At 39.5% G+C, this 23,060-nt stretch overlaps 1 protein-coding gene across 4 annotated transcripts in view; it reads right to left on the minus strand.

The window, feature by feature from the left end:
- Positions 1-23,060, minus strand: part of ERG (ETS transcription factor ERG) — a 107,675-nt gene that overhangs the window by 58,474 nt on the left and 26,141 nt on the right. Inside the window, exon 1 of one of the 4 annotated variants that reach the window (XM_069871817.1) lies at positions 5,934-6,091. The exons of 2 other annotated variants lie outside the window; for them this stretch is intronic. In XM_069871817.1, the coding sequence (XP_069727918.1) occupies positions 5,934-5,951 (18 nt within the window). In that variant the 5' untranslated portion in view covers positions 5,952-6,091. Of the gene's footprint in view, positions 1-5,651; positions 5,779-5,933; positions 6,092-23,060 lie in introns of those variants that run through there. One more of the 4 variants, XM_069871835.1, reaches the window with a different exon arrangement.

Below are 23,060 nucleotides of genomic sequence, written 5' to 3' on the forward strand. Positions count from 1 at the left end.
CCACCCCTTCCTGCATGCATTTGCATATACCCAGTCCCTGTAATTTTTTCTTGTATTTCCTTCTCACCTACCAGGCACTGCTTGAACTGGCAATGCATACATTTAACTAAGCAAGTCACATCTTCTCCTAGAGTGAAAAGTTTACGCCAGCCTAATGACACCATTTCCCCCTCATCAGCTGAGATATGCACTTCAAATAAACATACATTGTAAGTGAAGGGAGACATTATATCTAATCAATTCCTTCTGCTTACTGATTTCTAAAATCCACCATTCTGAAAGACCAGTTGCTCAGCCCATTGTATGTGGATGATCACTTGATGTGACTCTTTTACCTTTTAATGCTCAATGACATTTTTATGACAATAATTGTCTTTTTTTTCCATTTTACTTTGAAATAAATTCAGTTTATGACATGATAATTACCAGAAGTGGTAATCACCAGTTTCTGCACCATAGTTACTAAAAGCCATTACTAATATTACTTATATATTACCAACTCATATCCCTTTCCCGAATGCAATATCTAATGTTTCTAATCAGATGACTATGTGCAGAATAAAAATCAGCAACCTGATGCCTAACAATGTGTGCCAAGGAGAGGGATACCTTCCTTGCAATACAGATTTGCAACCTGAATCTCACCACATTTCCTGAAACTACTTCTCCCTCTGTTCGCTGTGATAATTACAGGATTATACAATCCTCCATTTAAGTGGGATTACAGAATAAATTGAGGGACACAGCACTACCCAACCTAAGCTCTTCAATCATAAAGACACATCCATCCTTTAATGAAATTATTGATACCTTTTTAATACAAGCACTTTGAAGTTTCTGTATTGTTGTCAGTTTTTTTAATAGAGTCAACATTTCTTCTGTAATACATATATTGTACACATTAAGGATAGCAGGATGACTAGCAGAACATGTCACTTTGTCAGACTATTGGCTTTTTGTTACTGACAATGAGAAAAGCTGCCAGTATTTATTTATTGTATAGTCACCTATCAAAAGAAATTATTTTTAAATAGCTAACAATGAACGTGATAGAAAGCATATTGCCATCAATGAAAAGTTTTTTGTGAACTTGACAAGATTTGGAATTATGAGTGCTATTTGCTAACTGTATCACTTTTACTTAGCTAAAATTGATTATATAAGTGATACAAATACAATTTTTCTTTTTTCTTTTCTCTACTTTGCTGTTTTCAAACTAATTCTGTTGGCTCGATTCAGAAACTTATTTAGAAGCTTCTTTTTGAGTAAATAGCATTACATACTTTTACAGAATTATGAACTGCCACTTGAAAACAAATACTACCTTCTGGCATTCACATTTCTTAAAACTACTTCTGTATTTATCTTTCAGCAAGTCATTCTCCAAGAGCACTTGATTCTTTTAACTTTATTTCTGAAAGCCCTCTTTTAGCTCTTGCAACTTGCTGAAAAACATTTTGTTAAGAGATAATATAGTTGTTGTCAAGAAAAAAACAAACAAAACAACCAATTCTGACAGTCAACTAAACACATTTTTCAGCTGTTGTTCCTTGCCTGGGGCCTTAATTCTGGAAAGCAAAATCCTTATATGTGACTTCACTTTGGCATGTGTTGACAGGAACCAGATTGAGTTAAATGACAGCAAAACAACAAAAAATCCTCAAAATATCTTCTTCCTTTCTTATATGACTATTTCTTCCTTGAAATTGTACATTTGTATTTGAGTCAGAAATACTGTTTTACCTGGAAATAATTATAGGTCTGATTCTACTGCCTTTATTAGAACAAAAGCCTCAAGAAATTGGTGAAAACTTTGAATTAAAGAGTGCAAGATCAGGCTAAGTTATTCAAGCCACTCTTGCTGCTCTTGCGTCTGATTCATCGGTGCAATCAAGTGTGTGCTTAGCTTTAAAAGGATTGTGTTGTTTCACCAAAGATAATGGACCTATTCACAGACTTGAATATACCATTTGCTAACTGAGGTAAGAACAAAAAGAGAATAATCTTCATAATTTTTTAATGCAAGAATCAGAAGTACAAATTGATCTATTAGTTCTGTTGGATTCAGTGCAGATGCACTGATCCTCTAAACCAAGAGTTAGACATTTCCATACACCAAGAACAGATTTCTTTTTTAACTGTCTCCAGTTTTCCTTGGATTCAGAATACTTGAGCGAGTTAGGTTTTCTAAAAGAAAGTGAGAGAAAAGAAATCCTATAGAGAGAAGCAGAGATTAAGATTCCTCAGAAGAAAAAAAAAATCTTGCCACTATGTACTTCTTTAATCAGCATATCCAAGCCTTAGAAACCACAAAGATTCTCCTGTCCTTTATCAAATACATAGATTTTTCCTTCCAGGAATCATAGCTCCCATGTAAACAGCACATTAGAAATCAATAACAAAGAGTGGACATGTATATATTTAGTATTAAATTAGCGTAGAAGAAATATCCACAAGTATAATCACCAAGACATTGTAAAGCCAAGATAAATTACTGAAGGCCATTTTTAAGAGTAAGTATGATTGCATTGGCAGGCAGGGAGAGAAATACAACAAGGCTTACTACATGGCATGGAAGTGTAATTCTAGCTGTAATTTTCTAATGTTCTTTCCTCTACTATAGAATAATTGGGGGGAGAGGAGGAAGTGAACAAAAATTACCTTCAGGATAAGTATTTTTACTTCATCCCAAGGTCACACTTAAGTAATTTTTGCTCCATTCTGTTAAAAAAAAAGACCAAAAAAAGACAGATGCCTTTGATATTTTCTAGAATTGCACTTACATTACCTAGCGGGACACTTATAATTAGCCGTGCTGTATTGATCTGATTGTCTTCAGCTTCAATGCTTTGCACCGTTGTGCTACAGCATTTATCTGTCAGATGTTACTTGTGCAAGAGGGAGACATGTCCCCTTATTGCTTAATTTCTGACTGTTAAAAAGAACTCGAAAAACTTGAAAAAAGTGTTTTATCCTTCAAATGCCAGAAAGCCTAACAGTGAGATTAGCTATGTGCATATCAGGTATAGGGGAGCAAATGCATTAGAAGTATCAGCCCCATGACTGCAGCGTGAAACCAAATCCTTGTCTGTGGAGGCACATACCTTCTTCCACCACTCTCCTCTCTGCACTTTCTCACCCAGCCCTCTAAGGGAGACGGACTTGCTCCTGGTCAGAGGGAGAGGTCCCTGGCCTGCAAGACACTGTTCTTACTGCATAGAGGTCACAGTTATAGCAAGCCATTCATGCCATGGCCTAGGAAGAAGGCACTACTGCACCTCCTTCTTTGGAGAAACCTTCCACCACGAACATCAGCAATGCACAAGCTGCTCTGGGCTGGCAGGGAAGTGCATGGGAAGCCGCTCTATTTGCCTACAAGAGCCGTGGCCAGCGGTGAACCACATGGTTTCCCTGTCACAGGGAGAAAGGGAAGGAGGCAGAAGAAGGAGGGCAGGGGATGGGATGAGACCTATCTTCCACTAAAGCCACGCTTGTGACGTCAGCCCCAGTGCCAGAAAATTTACACAAATGCTTGCCTACACAGACACCAATTAGTCCCAGGAAGCCAGTCTGATTTCTCATGAGCAGCCCTGAGTGTCCCACGGGTCTGCAGGTTTGTGATAGCAAAAGGATGAATCAGTTTTACTGGAAGTCTACCTTTACATGTATGTACACTTAGAGCAATTTCTACCCGGTTATGCACAAATACATAGGCATTTGCAACCCAGTTTTGACATTTAATGACTCAACAGTTTTCCTAAAGAAGAGGGTGAATTCCCAGCACAAAGATCCCAGATAAGGCTTTCTACCTTCTTTGGCCACAGACTCTTGTTGCTCACGCTGGGACAGCTGGGCTACCCATTGCCAGCAGACACCACTGACCATTATATTGAAATTACAAAACCATTTGCCAAACACTACCGTTCAGCAAAAGCACAAACACTCATTTGGCCCTCAAATGGAATTTCTTCATTCCAGCAATCTCTCAGTTAAATGACTTCTTTATGTACTCAGTATAGAAGAGGAATTGAATCTCTTTGGACTGGTTTAGCTTCATATCAGAGTACATGTCCTGCAGCCAGAGTATAAAGCACCTGTCATTTCTTTGCAGTCATTTTACATTTTGCACTTGAATAAATAAAATCCTTGTTTCAGAATATAAGGCCTTCCCAGCACCCTAGGCACCAAAATTCTCAGTGTTTTCGGGTGCGTATTTCCCCTTGCAAGTTTCATACTTCCAGATGAGGATACAAAAATGCACATTTTTCCATTCAAGAGGGTTTACTGTCTGTATAGCATTAACAGGCTGTGTACTGCACAGCTGTACACAGTGTCTTCTCACCTCTGTAAGGTGGAGGCAAAATAATGACAAAATACTGTTTACAATCATTTAGCCTATTACAATTCAGCCAACACAAAAGTAAAAAAAGAAATAATAAGAGCTCCTCCAAATGGATACATCTAAAGTCATTGTACTGTCAATTTTGAAAAAAAGTTCCCATGAACATCAACAGCACATTCTGATTAACAGACAGAAAAAAACAGTGTTACTATCTCAGCACATAGCCCTTTTTTAGCAATGCAAAACTTGACTCCCTGAACCTCAAGATTTTCATATAGAGCGCCTGTCATGTCCTGTGTGCTCTGAAATGCAGAACAAACCCAAAGGGAATTCAGCAGGAGCTACTTAGCATATAATAGGTACTGGCCAGCAATGCAGAAGAGATTCAGATCTTTGTCTCCATAGATAGCCTCTTGAAAGCATCAGTGATTGCAGAAAGAGAAAGTTCATTAGTTTTTTAATCACATTATCTTCAGGCAAGACTTAGAGATTTCAAAAACTATAACAAAAAACATCAAATGATCTTTAAAATATAAAAATCTATGCAAAAGTTACTAAGAAATCAAACTGCAGCTCTATTTAGCTAATAGCCAGGCACTGCTGCTATTTTGTATGTCTTACTAAATCTCCGGCATTATTAGAAAAGTACAGAAATAGACAATGCCACAAAGAAAACAAATACCTTGATCCCAAATCTGATAATACAATACCTCAGAGTTCTCACTGTACGTGCTGTTTTGCTCTTTATGTAAAATTAGTTTCACTATCACAAAGCGTTTAGTTACAGTTAGACTTCTGCAATTAATCACAGCTATTGCTATATCTGTAACTGCTCTCTGTTGCAACATACAGAGAAGCAAAAACTAGATACATAGATAGATAGTTCTATTTAACGTTCTGAGTGACACAACCTGAAAAACTCAGCAAAGTCATTCTTAAAAAAAACCCCAAACCATGCACCGAGATCAATTTATAAGCCAATGAGATAATTTTATTTTCCAAAAAATCAAAAGAAAAAGAACACGCCCATGAGATCTTGCCGCCACCATTAAAATAACATTCAGAAAGGTACCATATATCAGGATATGATTTTCTAGACAAGCAAATAATTAACACCTGCATGAAAGAGAAACAAAAGCTGGTGCGTCTCATTCCCGCTTGCAAGTATTTGTGTCCCCATCAAGGAGAGAAACACATAAAAGTATCCAAAAGGTTGGCGCTCTTAGGAACCTTTTCTTTCCTTCCAGTGCACACCCTCTCCCCTTATGGCAGTCCGCAAACATATCCAAGTTGTCAGAATGATACCTACAAGAAATTTCAGAAGCTCTCATAAAAGGGCTTCGCATATGCAATCCACAGCACTGAACAGTGAATTTAAAAAAACCAATTTTTTTCCGAGTTTGAAGTTTTTAAGCCTTGCGGATGGTTGGAGTAGGAAAAAGGAAATTTACTAGGCAGTACAAAGGAAATCTTGTTGTCCTCTATTGTGGCAGTGGGGGTGTTGCCCAATTCTAACTTATCTAGGTTGATAAAGGAAACTGAAGAACACACTACTGAAAATAATTCCACAAAAAAGGTACCCCTTTCTTACCTTAATAGTGCTTGCCATAATGTGATCAAGATTATTGATCGCTAATAATTGCTAATAATAATTATTGCTTCGCTCTGACCAGAAAGAAGTTTTGATGAGGTTGTTTAGAGCGGATGAGATTGTGCTAACTCTGGGAAATGAAGTCAGCCAATGGCAGGAAGAGGTTTCTATTGGTCCTGGCCACTGCAGCTCGAAGAAACAGGATATTTGGGAGTGAAGAGATAAGAGTCCTAAAACAATGTTGTTTTTCTTGATGATATGTGACTAAATTTTATGGGTTTTTTTTTTTTTTTAAGAAAAAAAGTCAATTGCCTGGGACTGCCTGGGCAGGTGTGATCTGATGTGCAGTAAGTGTGACATGCCACTTTGACGCAGGATGCAGATGTCAGATGCAATAGGCCAAATTAGGCATTAGTTTCATGCAGTCTATTCACTGGGGAATTGCTGATTCAGGACCAAAGCCAGACTTGGTATAAGTGGGTGTAACTCCAAATATGTTAATGAAATCTAACCCTGCTTACACCACATCTACATTTGTCCATTACCTTAATTCCTGGATTCTTGCACTATTGACACTTTCTAGCCTACTTGATCCAGCACATCTTTTCTTCTCAAAGAAGAAAGTAGATTGGAGACAGTTGTTTATTTTTGATGCCTCTTCCTTACTGGGGAAAGGAAATCACCAAAAGACATAAATTTCAAAAGCAAATTCCTGAATGTCATGAAGAGTTTTACATTTTTCACACTCTTCCTTTACTTCACAGCTCTATCAATGCCTGAAAATGAGACAGTTTCACTGGCAATTCACTTCCTGGTCCAAGTATGATAGTAATTTTTTATTCAGTGTTATATTTTTATTTGTCATTTTGTAGCACTTGGCTGTCACAGAGCACCCCAAAACTACCAGCTGTGCAACCAAAATACCATCCCTGTCCCAGAGCCGGGCTTAGGAGTGCTGAACAGAAAAATAATTTTTTTTTTAAAAAAAAAGATTCAAATAAGAAAGGCAAAGCGGTTCCACAGCATCAGTCAGTGTAGAAGTCCACATGGAAAGGACCACTCAGGATCCAGTGCTGGCACAATCCTCTTGCTCTTATGAGTCTCATGGTTTTGTAGAAGAGACAGTTCCTGGTGTCAAGAGATTCTGAGCTTTCAGCTAGAACAGAAAAGCTTGAGAAAAGGATCCTCCAAAATTAAAGGAAAAATTAAAATGTTAGAATGTATTACTTTGTAAGTAAACTTGTAATTTTTAAAAGCTGGTCCTACTATAACCAGTTTACAACTTCTCAGTGCTTCCTATAACCATGGACACAGGTTGCTTGAAAGCACTGCAGCACTGGGTAGGTAATTCCCACTGTAATAAGTTCCTGCCCTCTGATCAAGGACTCTGGTATTATAAAAAAGAGCATGAAATAGTGATGGCCTGTCATAGCATTATTTAGTAGAGGCAGACGACTTCACCCTCTCCCAATGCCTTCCTCTCCTGCTTCTTAGGAAAAGAAAAGGAAATTGGAGTGTTGTTCTCTAACGGGTGATGACTGCTGCTATTTGGTATGTATTTTTTCCAAATGGAACACAATGACAGCAGTAAGTCACAATTCACTGTTCCCCTCCTCTCCTGAACTGAAGAAGGAGAAATGCAGTCATGCACTTCTCCAGAGATGCACTCAGAGTGCTGCCTGCTTGGCCCTCGGACATTCGTCCTGCAGGCACTGCTCCATCTCACTCAAGGCAGATCAGAGAAAAGGCTTGTCCACCTATCCTGCTAATGAGAATGGCTCTGCCACCCATTAGGTCCTGGGAAATCCTAGTTTCCAGGTGCCCTATGGGGACCGCAGAGCTGGAAATCCCTGGACACAATGGAGTGACACAGGACTAGTGCAACTGGGATCCGGCGGAGCTGTCCCCATGGAGTCCCTGTTTCAAGCTTAGTGGAGGTAAGTCTCCCAGTTGGGCCTGTATCTCAACCGATCTCCATCTACCTCGCAAGCCTCAGGGACCCCTCAGCCAGCCCAAGGGGCTGAGCAAGCCTCCATCCTACTCCAGACCCCAACAGAGAGACTCTGAAGGGGAGAGCCAACAACCTGCTTTTCCTCCCTGCTCTGGATCCTGATCAACACCTAAATACAAGTTTAGCTTAGTTTTATAGTTCACTTTAAGCAGCTCTGGTTTCTTCCACTGCAAACATGACTTCTGGTCACTACAAAGCAATGCAGTGTCAGCACTACATAAATAGAGTTTATATTCTCCATTAGTTGATTCATATAGAAATCCTGTGTTGCTCTGCTGAATGTCTTTTCACAGTCTACATCCACCAAATTACTGTGCTTCTGCAAAGTAGGTAACTTGTGGTAACTTCCCTGTTTTCATTATGAACTGTATGAAAAGAAAGCAATTTACAGTAACTGTATTTCATGGGGATGTTGATTTCCTCCCTTTTCATCTCCAAACAATGAGCAAGACAGCCAAAAGATTAGAACCTTTTTCTTGAAGTTTCAAAGCACTGTATAATGTTTCATTTGGGTGACTTCTACTCTAGTTAAGCCCATGATATTTTGGGTTGGTTTGTTTTTTTTTCTCAAATATATTGAGAGGCTTGAAGTATCAGTTCCAGCTCTCCAGTGGATGGGATCTAAAAAGTTTATTCACAAGCAGGTTTTAGTAATGATTCTTCTCCAGCCTACGTCCGTACAGACAAACCTCCTCTTGATTTATACAGGGCTTTTGGAAGCATAAGGCAGGCAATATCACAGTTGGCTGAGTTCTATTATTATTATATAAGTTTTACAAAGCCCACAGCCCGGTAAGGATTTTGCCATTCTAAACTGGCACACATTCTGTGCCAAAGAATTCAATGAAGTTTATTTGACTTTCAAGCTAATACCCACAGGCAGATTTCTTTGTGCTTACATTTATGTTGATTCAATTGCAAGACAGAGCCTTAGTATTGTAAGGAAAGGAAAATATTGGGTTATCAAATCACCATCATCCAGTTGCAAAAGAAAAATAGTACAAACACTTCTACTACTTTTCTCTTTTCTGCATTTTATTAAGGCTAAATAGAAAGAAAATATGGTTTTGTTATGCTAGGCAACTATTTGCTATTGTTTGAATGCTGTATGAGTTTGAAAAAAATGCAACTGGGTTAACAAACAGAAGGAAAACACAAAAAAGTATTGAAAATCCACACAAGTCACCTAACACTCTGACCCCCAAGACTGTCACAAGTAATTTGTCTGAGGTCCCTTCTATTGGAATTTTCTTCTGTATCTAGAAATCACAGAGCAATAAAACACGACTGCATATGCTTAACATTACACATCTGCTTAAGTTTCTTGATCAAAACAGGGGTTTTGAACATGCTTTAGATTTACAGCAGTGCTTAAGTTCTTTCCTGAATACAGACAGGGTTAAACACTGTTTTAAGTGCCTTCTACCTTTAAGACTAAAGAGCTCCATCTTTAGAGAAAAGCTTTCTAAACTGGAAGAAAAAGGATTCAATCTGATACAATCCTGGTTAAATCAGCAGGGCCCTGTATAAACCTAAAGTTTTGATCTGACCATGCAAAATAAGTTGTCAGACTAGATGATAAACAGAGAAGCTGAATTTCCAAAGGAAAAAATTTGTTGCGCTTGTTGCAGGCTTTCTAAGATGTACTAGGAATATGTTCAATATGCACGTACACAGCTAAACATATGTAAAATATTTCCAAGAGTCCATTTCTCATGCTATCTGAAATAGCGCTACTAACTCTAAAAAACAATCTTGTCCTCAGATTTTTTCCATATCATATACGCTAGAGTGTTAGGATGTAGGAAATACAGACAATATTCCCTGTTTCAGCAGATCTGCAATCCATCTTGCTGTCCGGGAGCCAAACCAAGAATGCTGCTCTCAGCCTGGGCTGACCAGAGACTAGAAGCATGCTCTGCTATCCTCACTAGTGCCTTTATGTCTTTTACTTTGACAATGCTTGTTCAGCAGTCTGCACAGATAGCTTCTTTCCTTTTTGCTTTCAAAATATTATTAGTACTGCTAATAATGTGGCCTTCATCTCTTTAGCCGTACAGATTCCTTTACATTATAAATAACTCTGGGTAAATAATTGTGCAAGCTGGAGACACATTCCCCTTGTGCATTATGCTTAGTATGCATACATACAGCATCTGCAGATGTGGGTGTTAAAAGAAAAAAGAGAACAGAGAAAAGACAAGAAAAAGTGAGCTCTGTTCCTCTTATCAATGTTACAGGTAAAAAAGACGGTTCTCCTCTAGGCAGAACCAGGCTACAAATAAAAAAAAAAATCTCAGGTACAATAAAAGACTTCACATTGTAGGTTTTAGAAGCAGACTTTTAAGAAATTCAGGCTAGTTAACGCTACTTCATGGCACATGAAGATACAACTGTGAAGGTCTTAATCCTCCCAAAAAGACACAGCATTTTGCTTGAATGTAGCTCCAAACATCAATTTGACCATACTTAGCTCGGTGTGTGACAGCCAAATACACTCCTAGCAAGTTTTCAGCAAGCCCTCAGCAAGACTTCCTCCCCGTAATTCACAGCTTTCATCTGGCTCTGAAGAAAAAGTCAGTAAATCTGCTCACAGAAGAGGAAACTCTCCTCTCACCACAAAGCAAGGTGTCACAAATGGGCTTTTAGCAGAGGAACAAGCAGGGGTGCTCAGGAGAACAGAGTTCCACAACCTGCCCTGAGAGACTGTGGGGACAGCTGCTCAGGTGCTGCTCACCAGGATGATGAGACTCTTGTTCCCTGTCCCCAGGACTCCTGGGCCTTCAAGACTGCTGAAGGGACCTCCTGCTTCCACACCCGAGTAGGTTTGATGCAGCACCAGGTCTAAGAGCACAGGACAAAGTCCATCCTGGGAAAAATGGGGTGAGGTCTGGGGCAGGCTCATACCCATTGACTGGATACGTGGAGGTTAACTCTGGGAGGATGGAGCTAATGTGAGTGAAGTGGGGAATTCACTTTCACGAAACTCAAAATACTACATCAAAGCAAGCGGCCCCTGTGAAGCCACGTAATTAATAGTAATCATCACTACCCGGCTACTGGGGCAACAATGGACCACATCCCATGGAAAGCACCCTTTCCTCCAGCATCATTTCCAAGCTTTCATACTTCTCATTTCCTTTAATTATCAGGTCCTGCACTGCAGCAGAGCAAGGAGGAACATGTCCTTATCCCTTCAGCCTTTCCCCAGTTGGCGCTGAGCGCCAGAAGCGCCCCTGGGAGTCTCAAACAGCTCAGCACTGGTGGTCACTAGAGGGTGCTCCCTGTCCCTCTAAAAGATTGCTGCTGGCTGGTCCGGCTGCATCGTTCCCTCCAACACAACGTGACGAACAGCGCTCTCCAAAATCAGAAAATACTTCTTTTAATAAAGAGTATTTTGACAGAAGCAGATAAAAGAGATTTCTTTGGGCTGCGGTGGCACCCACTGTCAGTTTCACCCACGGGGCTGGTTACAACTAAATCTTTTTTCCACTCTCTTTTCTTCCTTAAGATAACCCCACACACTATCTTCAGCTGCTCCAACCTGTTCAGCCCATTAGTCCTTTCACATATTTCTCTCAACCCTACCTTCCTCCCGTCACAGTAATGAAAAGTTGGGAGAGAGCTTTATTCGGGGTAATGTAACGTTTTTTCAACTTTACTTAATGGAAAAATAGCAGTCAAGAATGGATTGTTTTCCAATGGATAAAGTTTTACAGAAACAAGATGTTGGAAGTTTTCAAAGTGAAAGTTGACGTACTTCATTTACTGACTCCGAGTGTCTAACTGTGACTCAAGCTATTTAAGTTTCGATCAGCCAAAATGCATCTGGTGACATCACTGTTTGCCCAGCTTTTCTGTTCTGATCATCTTTGGAGATCAGCTATATTCTCTACAGAAAGAAAAAAATACCACAGAAATGGGAAATGAGATGGGAGCTCTGTTTTACATTAATTGCATTGACACAGTCACAATTATATTGACACTGGGGTTATTTGTAATAGTCAACATGTACTTGATAACAGGGAAGTGATGACACTCATTTGCAGATAGGGAACTACATCACTGCCTACCTAATAAGTAAAATAATTCAGACTTCAATGATTTCAAATGTAGGTGTCCAGACTAAGCTAGTTCTCCAATATAACTATCTTCAACAGCTACCTAAAAGAGGTAAGATGAACCCACCTCTTAAGTACTTTCCCCTCTCTCTCATTACCTGCAATGGGAACCTGTACGGTTACCTGAGACACCCAGTTTTTGGATAACTCTGCTTATGTGAGATGAATCTCACCCTAGCTTTTCTTTCATTGTTCCTTTATTTTCCATCTCCAAAATGTTAACAGTTGTATCACTAAATGCCAAAGGACTGCTTTATGGATTATTAACTAAAATATGCTGAAAATTTTAAAGTTGCCCCTGATATGAAAGCTATTTGTTTTATGTTTTATGCTAATTTGGAGAGAGATAAGTGACAATGATACCACATGACACAAAAAAACCCCAAAAAACCAACCTCCAAACCAAAGAAAAGAAAGCCTCAAACACTTGAGAAAAGCAAATACTCTGCAAGGAAAAACAAATACTTGTGAAGGCAAAAGCCAACATTTTTCCTCACTTTCTTCCAACTGTTTTAGGTAATTTTAACTGAACTACATGATAGTTTGAACTGGTTGTTAGAGAACACCAGTCTTACCATCCCTAGATCGATGGGCATTGCACACAGGAAATATGTCAGGTACACTGGATTTCTACACTGTATTAGTGAGGCTGTTTCAAGATTTTTATCAGGAATGGAACCTATTAAAGTCTGTCTTAAACTCTTCTGGCTTTTATAGCATTTTTGGAGGACTGTGTGCTTTTTTTCCTGTCCATGACCAGCAAGTCTATAGAAAATGCTTTCAACTGTCTCATCTGACTGGGCTTTTGACTAATCTGCAAATCCGAATAGGAGGTACAGCTGTGCTTCCCCCATCCCCCCCCCGCCCCCCCCCACCGTGCCCCAGGTAACTAGCTGAATTTCTTAAAGGACCAGACACTCATCTAAAACAGATGTGAAATATCTGTGTTTGAAACTTAGTGACCCAGAAAGACTGGGGCTAATCCAGATCATTCTTAATAACCAAAATCTGCCACCCTTTGACACCGTGAGATACATACACACACCCAGGAATATCCCCACCTCCACCTCAGCAGACAGATAGACAGACACAAGTAGAAAACCCCAGGACTTTAATACATCTTCGTGCTAATTATGAACTCAGATGTAGTTCAGGATATAAACAATAGCAAAAAAATGGAATCCCTATTGATCTTTTTCCCCAGTATCAATCAGCCTACTTATATTTAGACAGCTGACTTCAACCAAAGGTGAATTCTTCAGCAGTGGTGATGAGGGGAAATGTAAGTCACAGAATCATAGAATCACTAGGTTGGAAAAGACCTCTTGGATCATCAAGTCCAACCATTCCTATCAAACACTAAACCATGCCCCTCAGCACCTCGTCCAACTGTTCCTTAAACACCTCCAGGGAAGGTGACTCAACCACCTTCCTGGGCAGCTTGTTCCAGTGCCCAATGACCCTTTCCGTGACAAATTTTTTCCTGATGTCAAGCCTGAACCTCCCCTGGTGGAGCTTGAGGCCATTCCCTCTTGCCCTGTCCCCTGTCACGTGGGAGAAGAGGCCAGCACCCTCCCCTCTACAACCTCCTTTCAGGTAGTTGTAGAGAGCAAAAAGGTCTCCCCTCAGCCTTCTCTTCTCCAGGCTAAACAACCCCAGCTCCCTCAGCCGCTCCTCATAAGACTTGTTCTCCAGCCCCTTCACCAGCTTCGTTGCTCTTCTCTGGACTTGCTCCAGAGCCTCAACATCCTTCTTGTGGTGAGGGGCCCAGAACTGAACACAGGATTCGAGGAGCGGTCTCACCAGTGCCGAGTACAGAGGGATAACAACCTCCCTGGACCTGCTGGTCACGCCATTTCTGATACAAGCCAAGATGCCATTGTCCTTCTTGGCCACCTGGGCACACTGCTGGCTCATGTTCAGTCAGCTGTCAACCAACACCCCCAGGTCCTTCTCCTCCAGCCAGCTTTCCCTCCAGTCTTCTCCTAGTCTGTACCACTGCACAGGGTTGTTATGCCCCAACTGCAGGACCCAGCATTTGGCCTTATTAAACCTCATTCATGAATGAAGTTTAATACCTCATAAATGAAACAATAGATGTATAAACAAAACTTTCATCTACTTAGTTTGTCTCAATCCATGCCAGGTATGTCACCATATCTTATGCTAAAACTGAAACAATTTCCCTGTACCCAGTAGGGACTGTTAACTAATATCGGTCAATCTTGAATCTCAGCTATACAACTGAACTAAAAATATTTTATCACCATTTTGAAGAGCAGAGCAAACATTGAGAGGAAATAACAATGAAAGATGCCTGTATAGACTGCAGTTTTCTTGTGGCTGCCTGGGAAGCAGGGAGGATAGGTCACAAATCATGGCATGATCATGTGCTACTAATAACTCACTCATTTCTCTGGCAATGAAACGCCTCATTCCTCTCTTTTTGCTAGATCTCAACTCTGGGAGCGTTACTCCTTATCTGCGGTGGTGGTCATGCAGGATTGTCTGGGTACGAGAAAGGACTTTTGTTTGGAAACCAGGTGATCTGAGAAACTGCCTATTGGCAACTCTCTACCATCAAGCAGTTTATAAAATAGCTTTTTACTACCAGAATGAAACGTACCTGTGAACTCTTCTAAGGAGTAAGAGCACACTTTGGATCTGTAACGTCTGATGGCAAATGCCAAGTATTTCCAACACCCAAGAAATGTCATATTGATACAGTCCTACCTGATCAGACTTCCATATGACCAAATTACTAAAATTCAGCACATTTAGAGAAACACATTTCCAACAACATAGAAGAAAATTAGATGATAATTTTAAAAGTACTAGAGTGAAATCAAAGAACTTAGCAACAATAAACCAAAAAGTTTTCTCTTGGGGACTCAATATACCCACAACAAAGACAGCAAAGCAGTTCTCAGTTACTTAAGTGGATAAATTTATGGGCATAAAATGCTCATCATTTTGAAAAAAAAAAAACACCCCAAAGTTAATTGCCAAGATAACTCTAACTCAAAGATTTTACAGACCTTGAGTTTTTCATCATCGTCACAATCTTTTTACCCATATCAAAAGCACTTTGTCAGTTACACAGTGTTTTAAGAAAAATAAAGTCAATGTCCGACTCACACTGACACGGATGACAAAAATCTTTTCAGCTCAGTGGGACAAAGATTCCAATCCACTGAGAATTAAACAAAATTACACATTATTATAGTTGCCTGCAAACTGGAAATTCTGAGTTTCAAAGGGCTTTGATTGGGTCATGTTACAACACAAAATGTACTGTCCAATAACAAAAAAAAAGAGCTGAAGTAGCAACAGGAAGGGAACCAATAATTGATAGGATTTAATGCGTGATTTAAGGACCAGGAATGAATTTCTAATGCCTTCTCCTACTATGAAAGGCTTGCCAGAGGTGTAAAAAACTTGCTGAAACATGTGTGTTGAATTACTTTGGTGGCCCATGACTTTTCCCACAACTATTTGCAGTTTGCTGGGATTCAGTAAAACAGAAATGAAGTTTTGTATGTAGAGGTAGTCCCGTAGAATGGGGCACTTACTCTAAAACAATCTGTGTTTTGGGCCCAGCCCTAGAAGATGCCAGACCTTTCAGGTTCATGGCACTCAACTCAACTCCATGGGGTGTCTACTTAATCTCAACAGACAGTATGAACTGAAAGATACAGGTTTAAGCTATTCCTTCTTCTGTTGGTCTTAATCTGACTTTGAGGCACTTTAGAATTAGCTCAGTATTTCCCACAACATACTGTGACCAGTCTACAGAAGAAGTTTCTTGTTAAAACAGTTCTATGCAAAGTGCTTCTGCATTTCTCAAAAAGGAGCAGTTTGGTTTCCTTTGCATCTTTGCCTCCTAAGCCTTCCTCCCCACTGTGAAACACTCCTCCACTCTTTCCTATGACCCTTGGATATTGTGCGAGAGGCAGGGTGCCATAGCCAGTCTGGGTCCACAGGGGTGCCAGTGTGCCAGGCAGCTGTGGCCAAAGGCAATGCAAAACGCACCCAATGCAGCACAAAATACTCCTCTCACCTTTCCCTTGGTGCCCACACAGCTTCTTTCCCTCACCTTCTTACTGAGCTACACTACCTCATGGAAAGCTGATTATCTCTGAACTCTCAACCACTTCATCGAATGGGCAGAGAGCTCTGTTTCCTTATGAAATTCAGACAAGATCTACCTGAGACAGACATGTCCTTGGGACTTGAGGACAAACCTGTCCCAGACTGACCCTCCAGTCAAATCTGTCTCTACACTGAATGACTGCCTGGATGGAGAGTGATCTTTTCACCCATAAAGTTGTAACCAGTATCCCATACACAATTCTATTTTAACAGCCACAAGAATAAAAAAGAAAATTTATTTTGGCTTGAAAATGGTAGGGTTTTTTATGAGGAGAGGGGAGAGGACATGTTATTCCTGTCAGTGCAATTTTTAAAAATTATTTGGCATTAAAAAAAGGAAAAGGAAAAATAAAAATAAAAGGGAATGGGAAAGGGAATGAGAATAGGAAAGAAAAAGAGGGAAATTCTTCTTAGACTTCAAAGTAACCAAGACTTACGTTTTCTTTCAGTGTTAGTGTTTCATAGTTTTTCAGTTCTTAGGTTCAACAAAGGACACTACTGTACCTGTGTTGTTGTCACTTAGCAACGGTAACTGTTGGATTTATTTTTAATGATCTCATTTTGGTTTTGAAAATAACACCATAGATGTGAACTTCAGTCCTGCAAAGACTTGAATATGACTTGGATTTATCTTTACACAATTGAATGCTACATTCTCATTGACTTCAGTGAAGACTACATGAAGTGTCAGAAATTAATTTATGGATGGGGATTTGCAGGCGTGGACCTTTAGTTTTTAATTTTTACTTTTTCTTAAAATTTTCATTCTAGCCATAACCGAGCCTCTGTTCACGCCTTCATATACTGTAGACAGAAATGCTTGCAGTCACTGGCTTGCATGTCCAATGTAGGTCAATCAACTGCAAGATTTACCTGTGTAATCAGATACTCAGAGTTTTAATAGACCTAAGAAGCAGATGCAAAAAAATGCAGCAAGTTTTCAGAGAACCTGGACTTCCTTGTCTGATTTGGAAGACAGTGTTCAACAGATATTTTCAGACATGATATTAACAATGGGCTTACCAAACATATTAAAAAATCCATTTGATAACAGCCCTGTATTCATGGATTGGCCTTCGTACCCTGAGTGGCTGACACTAATTTTCAGTTCATCACAGGGAGTTACTCGTCCTATCAGCCTACTTCACCACCTAGCCGCAGGTATTTAAGATGATCAGGTAGTTTAATAACTTTGCACTCTGGCACGGTGTTTGTTTCCCTCCAAGGCCAAGCTGCAGTTCCCAGTCTTGCAAAGATCTCTTACCATATGCAACATTTCCATTACAGTTCAGTGAAATTGTATTTATTTATGGGCAATGCACTAACTTCCCAAATAATGTGGTTTAGGGACAGCTGAAGCCATTTGCTAGTTCAGGACAAACTTCCCGAGTAGTTTTGGCCAGAACAAAAATAACAGCCAGCTTTGTAAACACTGGATATTCCCTTGAACAGTTATTTTAAATGGATTCAACACTTTGTTTTCCAGGCACTTCTCATGAAATCAAAGGAAGGAAAGAGCATGACTATCAACATTTTCAAGGTTGTAAAGCTTCCCCCCCCCTCCTTTCTGCACAGTAGCCCAGCACGTGCCCAAGCACAGCACTCATATCACCTGCATCCCTCCCTAGAAGGACTTGCCACCTGCCAAGACGACAGCTTCATCATCCAGTCATTCACTTCCTGACTCAGTCTCCCACTTGCACTCTATTTGTCCTCTGCTAAGTGGGACACCAGGAATTACAAGCAACTAAGCTACAATATAACACCTGGTTAGATGCTTTTCTGGATCAGGTCCTTCAATCATAAACTCCTCCCAGGTTCTGTACAATGGCAGCCCCAGATCTAGGGTTTGGAGGAGCTTTGTTTGCCATTGGAATACAAGTAACACACAAGAATAATGTTGTAGAAGAAAGCATTTCCCTCGAAGTTATGTTTGTGTAGGCTTTGTTCGAACCAAGCACAAGCAGGACCAAACCTGTATACCTGCCAGTATTGCAAGTATGATCCAAGCAAGTCCATTGAGACATTGGCCGCCACACAGCTTTCACAGAATCACAGAATAACCAGGTTGGAAGAGACGAATTTGGAATGTATTATTTGACATAGAACCATATAACTGCAGCATCAAAAATTCTAATTAACTGCCAAAAAGTGGCCATTTTTCTGATAAGCTTCTAACAGAAAAATATAAAATACAAAAGTCAACAGCAAGTCTGATGTTACTACACTGTGATTTTAGAAATGATCCTTTGAAACAAAATTGAAATCGATAACAAATAAACAATGCACATTAGTTCAAGTAAGGTTAGAAAACAAGTAGATTCCTTTACTAAGTTTCCTACACCAAACAACAGAACTTTGTGTGCTATAAATAATCAGATTCATACACAGTAATTTGTTACTAAGTTCAAAGAATGTAAAAAAGAACTCAAACCACTTGACTTTTCAATTACACTGATGATTTTAGTGTGTTCAACTCTTCACAAAATATTCAACTGATATGGGAGAAGTTTCATTTCAAGAATTTTCTCCCTCAGGCTTATTTTCTAACTGTGGGCTTTTTCCCTGTAGGTGTTTTATTTATTTATTTATTTATTTTAAGTTATCCTGCCATTTTCAAGCTGGAACGCCTATAGATTACAATAAATCTCATGCATTTAAGTACCTTATGGAACTGATATACATAAATTCATGCTCTAATCACCATGCTACTTTGGGCTTCAGCCTCATTCATTATATGGTAATTCCCTCACCAAGACAGGGAAAGAACCCTCTCCCTAAATATTTAGCATGTAAGGAGGAAATGCAAAGGATACAGTAGGCTGACAAGCATCTTGTTATAATGGTTAAGTTAGGCTAAGTAAAGCAGATAATTAGGGAGTCAGGATTTACTGGGAGAATGTTTTTTGAGGAGAACTGCAAAGATATAACAGTGGGAATATTGATCGCACATTTTAGGCAGAAGTGAATAATATACCCCTTATAAAATACAACTCTGAGCCATCGGAAATACTTGTAAGTTTGACTTTAATTCCATGAGCTGCTTTGGATTAAAGTGAGAAAATTAGGAAATGTGAAAAAAAACCTCTCTACAACATGTCTAAAACAAATTGTTTCTATATACTCAGAGAATCATGTCCCATTTACAACAACAAGCCACAAGGAGCAATAACGATGTGTATCTCCTGTATTGTATTTATATGGTAGCGTGCTGTGTATTGACACTGTATTTCTACCCTTTTCAAAGTTTCCAGTGTGTTGCCTGTCCAAGGAAGAAGTGACATGGGAGTGTAAATGCCCTTTGCACTTCTTGCCTTCTCTTTGTTTTGCAGTACTTGTGTTTTATCATCTTGTGCCTACTTCTTGAGTGTTGGAGGTTTTGGTCTTCATCTGACAACTTCCACTTTTGAAATGCTAGTACACAAGCCCAGTCTGTATTCACAAAGTGCATTACCTGCACCAAGTAAAGAAATCAAACTAACACCAGCTTTTTATGTGTGAGCAGCTGGGTAGGTCTCTAAACTATACAAACGTAAGACTATGAAGCTTTCTGCACAAATGCTCTTACAGCACTAGCAGCTGACCAATGATATCAAAGGAACAGACTGAGGAGGTTTATGAAAGTGAAAGGAGGTTTATGAAAGCATGGTTTCTTTATGAATCTGAGATGAATTCTTTCATGAGCCTAGCCACTTCTGAAAACATCCAGGATGTCTAATATATACTAGGGACAGCCAAGATCTATTCTACGGCAATGGATGCAGGGTCTGCCTCAGGAGAACATCCTTATTCAGGAAGGACATTTAATATTAGGTTTCACTTTAAGCACATTAAAAGTGGTGAAATTTAAGCTCATCCTCAAAATTAAGCTTATATTTAAGCCATTTTCTGAATCCAAGGTCAGTAGGCAGATGCAGGTAGAAATACCGGTTCCTACTGGTACATGCAGAAACTACTGGAAATAAAACCAACTCATATTGGGAGTTAATAGAATGTAAATTATGATTAAGAATGTTTCTTAAAAAAACTAGTAAGAAAACCTTAGTGAATGGGACTAGAAAGTAGTCTCCCACCCAAAGTCACAAACACCATGCCTGTATACAGCATTAGAAGAACAGCAGAACAGAGACATACCATGCTACTAAAAGGTGATTCGTGGGAGATATCTGATCACACCTATCAATCAGCTGTTGCTTGTTGCATCTTTCACCTCTGAGCAAAGATAAAAGGACCATCACAACATAGGCTGAACCTTAAGTTTTTCAAAGACTGGCATTTCTGAAATCAGGGAATGTCCTGATTTCATGTGGTGCAAAAAGGATGTTATTAGAAGATGACTTCCTTATCTGGTTTTATCACAATTGCTTTAAATCACTCTTACGGCTCCAAAATTATGGAAAGCATCTGGGGAAAAACAGCGTTGTTGTAGGAATTAAAAACAGGACACTGTATTTCTGAAAAGTATATAGCAAACACTTGTTTTCAGTTTTTAAATAATCTTTGCATTATGAGCACAGATCCAGACTGCCAAATCCTGATCAGGTAATTTACGGTGCATCGGGCATACGCAGGCCAAAAAAAAAAGAGAAGACTTCCTTAAGGGGGTCACTGAAGATTTATTTTGCAGTAGAAGACAATTTGGGTCACAAAGATTCAGTATCCACCCCAGATAGCATCAGAAGAAACCATAATGGACCACTTCAATCTCTAGGTTGCTCCTCACCCAAGTGAAACTGAGGCCACCCAGGTAAGCAGGGAAGTGATCTTCTGCCACCAGCCCTACACAGCAGTTCTTACTTGGGCCTGTGCCTTTTGGTGAAATTTGATGGCTTTGTAGCAAGACTAATCTAATAAAACAAAGCCTAATACTGCACCAGTTGTTTGTCTCCTCATGGGACTCAACTTTCATTAACATCAGCTGCTCGGGAGGATGTTACATGTTGTTCTTTGCTTCAGTGGGTTCCTAGAGCTGTGCTTCATGGAATAATAAGAAAGTAAAATGATATTTGCTAAGATAGAATGACACCATTTTTTATCAAGTCAAATCAATACAGAACATAATTTTTAAGAAATGATCACACTCATTCTTCTCCACCAGCAGGAAAACTTACCAAGTGGGAAGAGATGCAAATAGATGAGGGAAACAAGCTTTAACAGGTTTTGAAGAAGCACAGCAAAGCGTAAGCACAATAAATACCATGTTTCCAAGGGTAAACAGCACCCAACAGTTTTTGGAAAAGAATGGTGGTTAGCAAACCATTTAGGGAAGTGATCATGGAAATAACTAAAGTTTATTTTAAAGGATTTGCTAATGGGAAAGTACATTTCTGTGCTGGCACAAAGACATGAGCATTTGTGAAAAAGGGCAAAGTTAATGGAGGAGAGCTTAGAGTAAATATTTTGAAGCAAACACTATCTGGAGAAGGTAGCTTTTTGTATTACAGTCTCCATTTCATTCAGCCTCCAGGAAAGGTCATTGGTTTAATCAAAAGCTTTTTTCTTTGGTTAGGCTCCCAAATGCACATACCATCAAGATCTGGTGCACAGAAATAATTTGAAGCAAATCTTCTAAAAAAAGGTTTTGAAGATGCTTGCCAGTAGAACACTGTGCCTCACAGCTATAATATCAGAAAAAGCCATTCAATTTAAATTAATATATTTGGCCAGACAGCTATATTAAAATTCTTGTTGTTTTTTCTATTATAATGGTAGCCTGTGGTATGACTAGCCCTCTTCAGAAATCTGTATAGTTATTGCCTTTCTCTTGCCTAGGGTGCATCATATGTTTTTGATTTTGATGAGCTGCATTGCACTACCTCATTAAAACAAACACTTATGCAAAACAAAAGGCTGTGTATCACAGTGCAGGGTATGTAAGCCAGCTTTGAAGACTGCAGCATTTCAAAAGCATGTTTCAAAGGAGAACTTCCGTCGACCCTGCTCCACTTGTGTTTAACATTTGTGGATGATGTCTGACACATTCAGTGCTTTCTTAGCCCTTCCAAACAAGGGGTCTTCAGAAGTGATATTAGCCGCAGCTGAAAAGCATGCAAGTGCAGTGCTTGTTTGGTGATGGAAAGGAAAGGTAAGACTTTCAGCTAGAGAGCAGACTGCCATACCCCGAGGACAACTCGATAGAATGTGTCAGCGCTGCTGGACAGCTCCACTTCTCCTCCATGGACACCTGCCCAAGGACAACACTTTCCTCCTCCCAAAGGCTTCCCCATAAAGGGGTGGTCTCCTCTTTCAGTGAGACACCATTTCCAGAGCAGGAGGACTGTGTTCCGTATGAATATATTTTTTTTCTGGTTAATCTTCAGCTACTGTTTTTAGCTGAGATTGTTGTTGCATAGAGAGGTGCACTTATGCAAAGGGATCTTCAGATAAAGAACTTAAATGCAGAGATTACCCATGTCTGAAGTTAGGTGAGAAAAAGCCTAGCAAAAAAAAGCTGAGATACACGACTTTTCTGTTTATACATTTTTTTGGTGGCTTGTTTAAAAAACTTCAGGCACCAAGATTGATGTTTTTCATCCAAATCTCCCAAGCTGTTTACAAGGCAAATTACATCATTGCTACTACTAGCTTAACAAAGTTTACATCAGCTAGATTTTGGAAGGTCATCAAGATGTTATAGAATCTCTGTGACTATTGTGGCTTTCTATAATGTATTCCTCATGCTAATGCTTTTTCATTACGTGTCAAAATACTTAGATTAATGTAGGCATTGATGCAAATATTTGCATACTTTAGAAAATGTTCACTGTTTGGCGTTTTTTACACACCACAAGCTCATTTTTAATTAGTTAACTTTGAGATTCAGTAGCCACTGTTGGTAAAAAA

This window comes from Phaenicophaeus curvirostris, chromosome 1 (assembly GCF_032191515.1).
Source record: "Phaenicophaeus curvirostris isolate KB17595 chromosome 1, BPBGC_Pcur_1.0, whole genome shotgun sequence".
In the NCBI taxonomy this organism is placed as follows: Eukaryota; Metazoa; Chordata; class Aves; order Cuculiformes; family Cuculidae; genus Phaenicophaeus; species Phaenicophaeus curvirostris.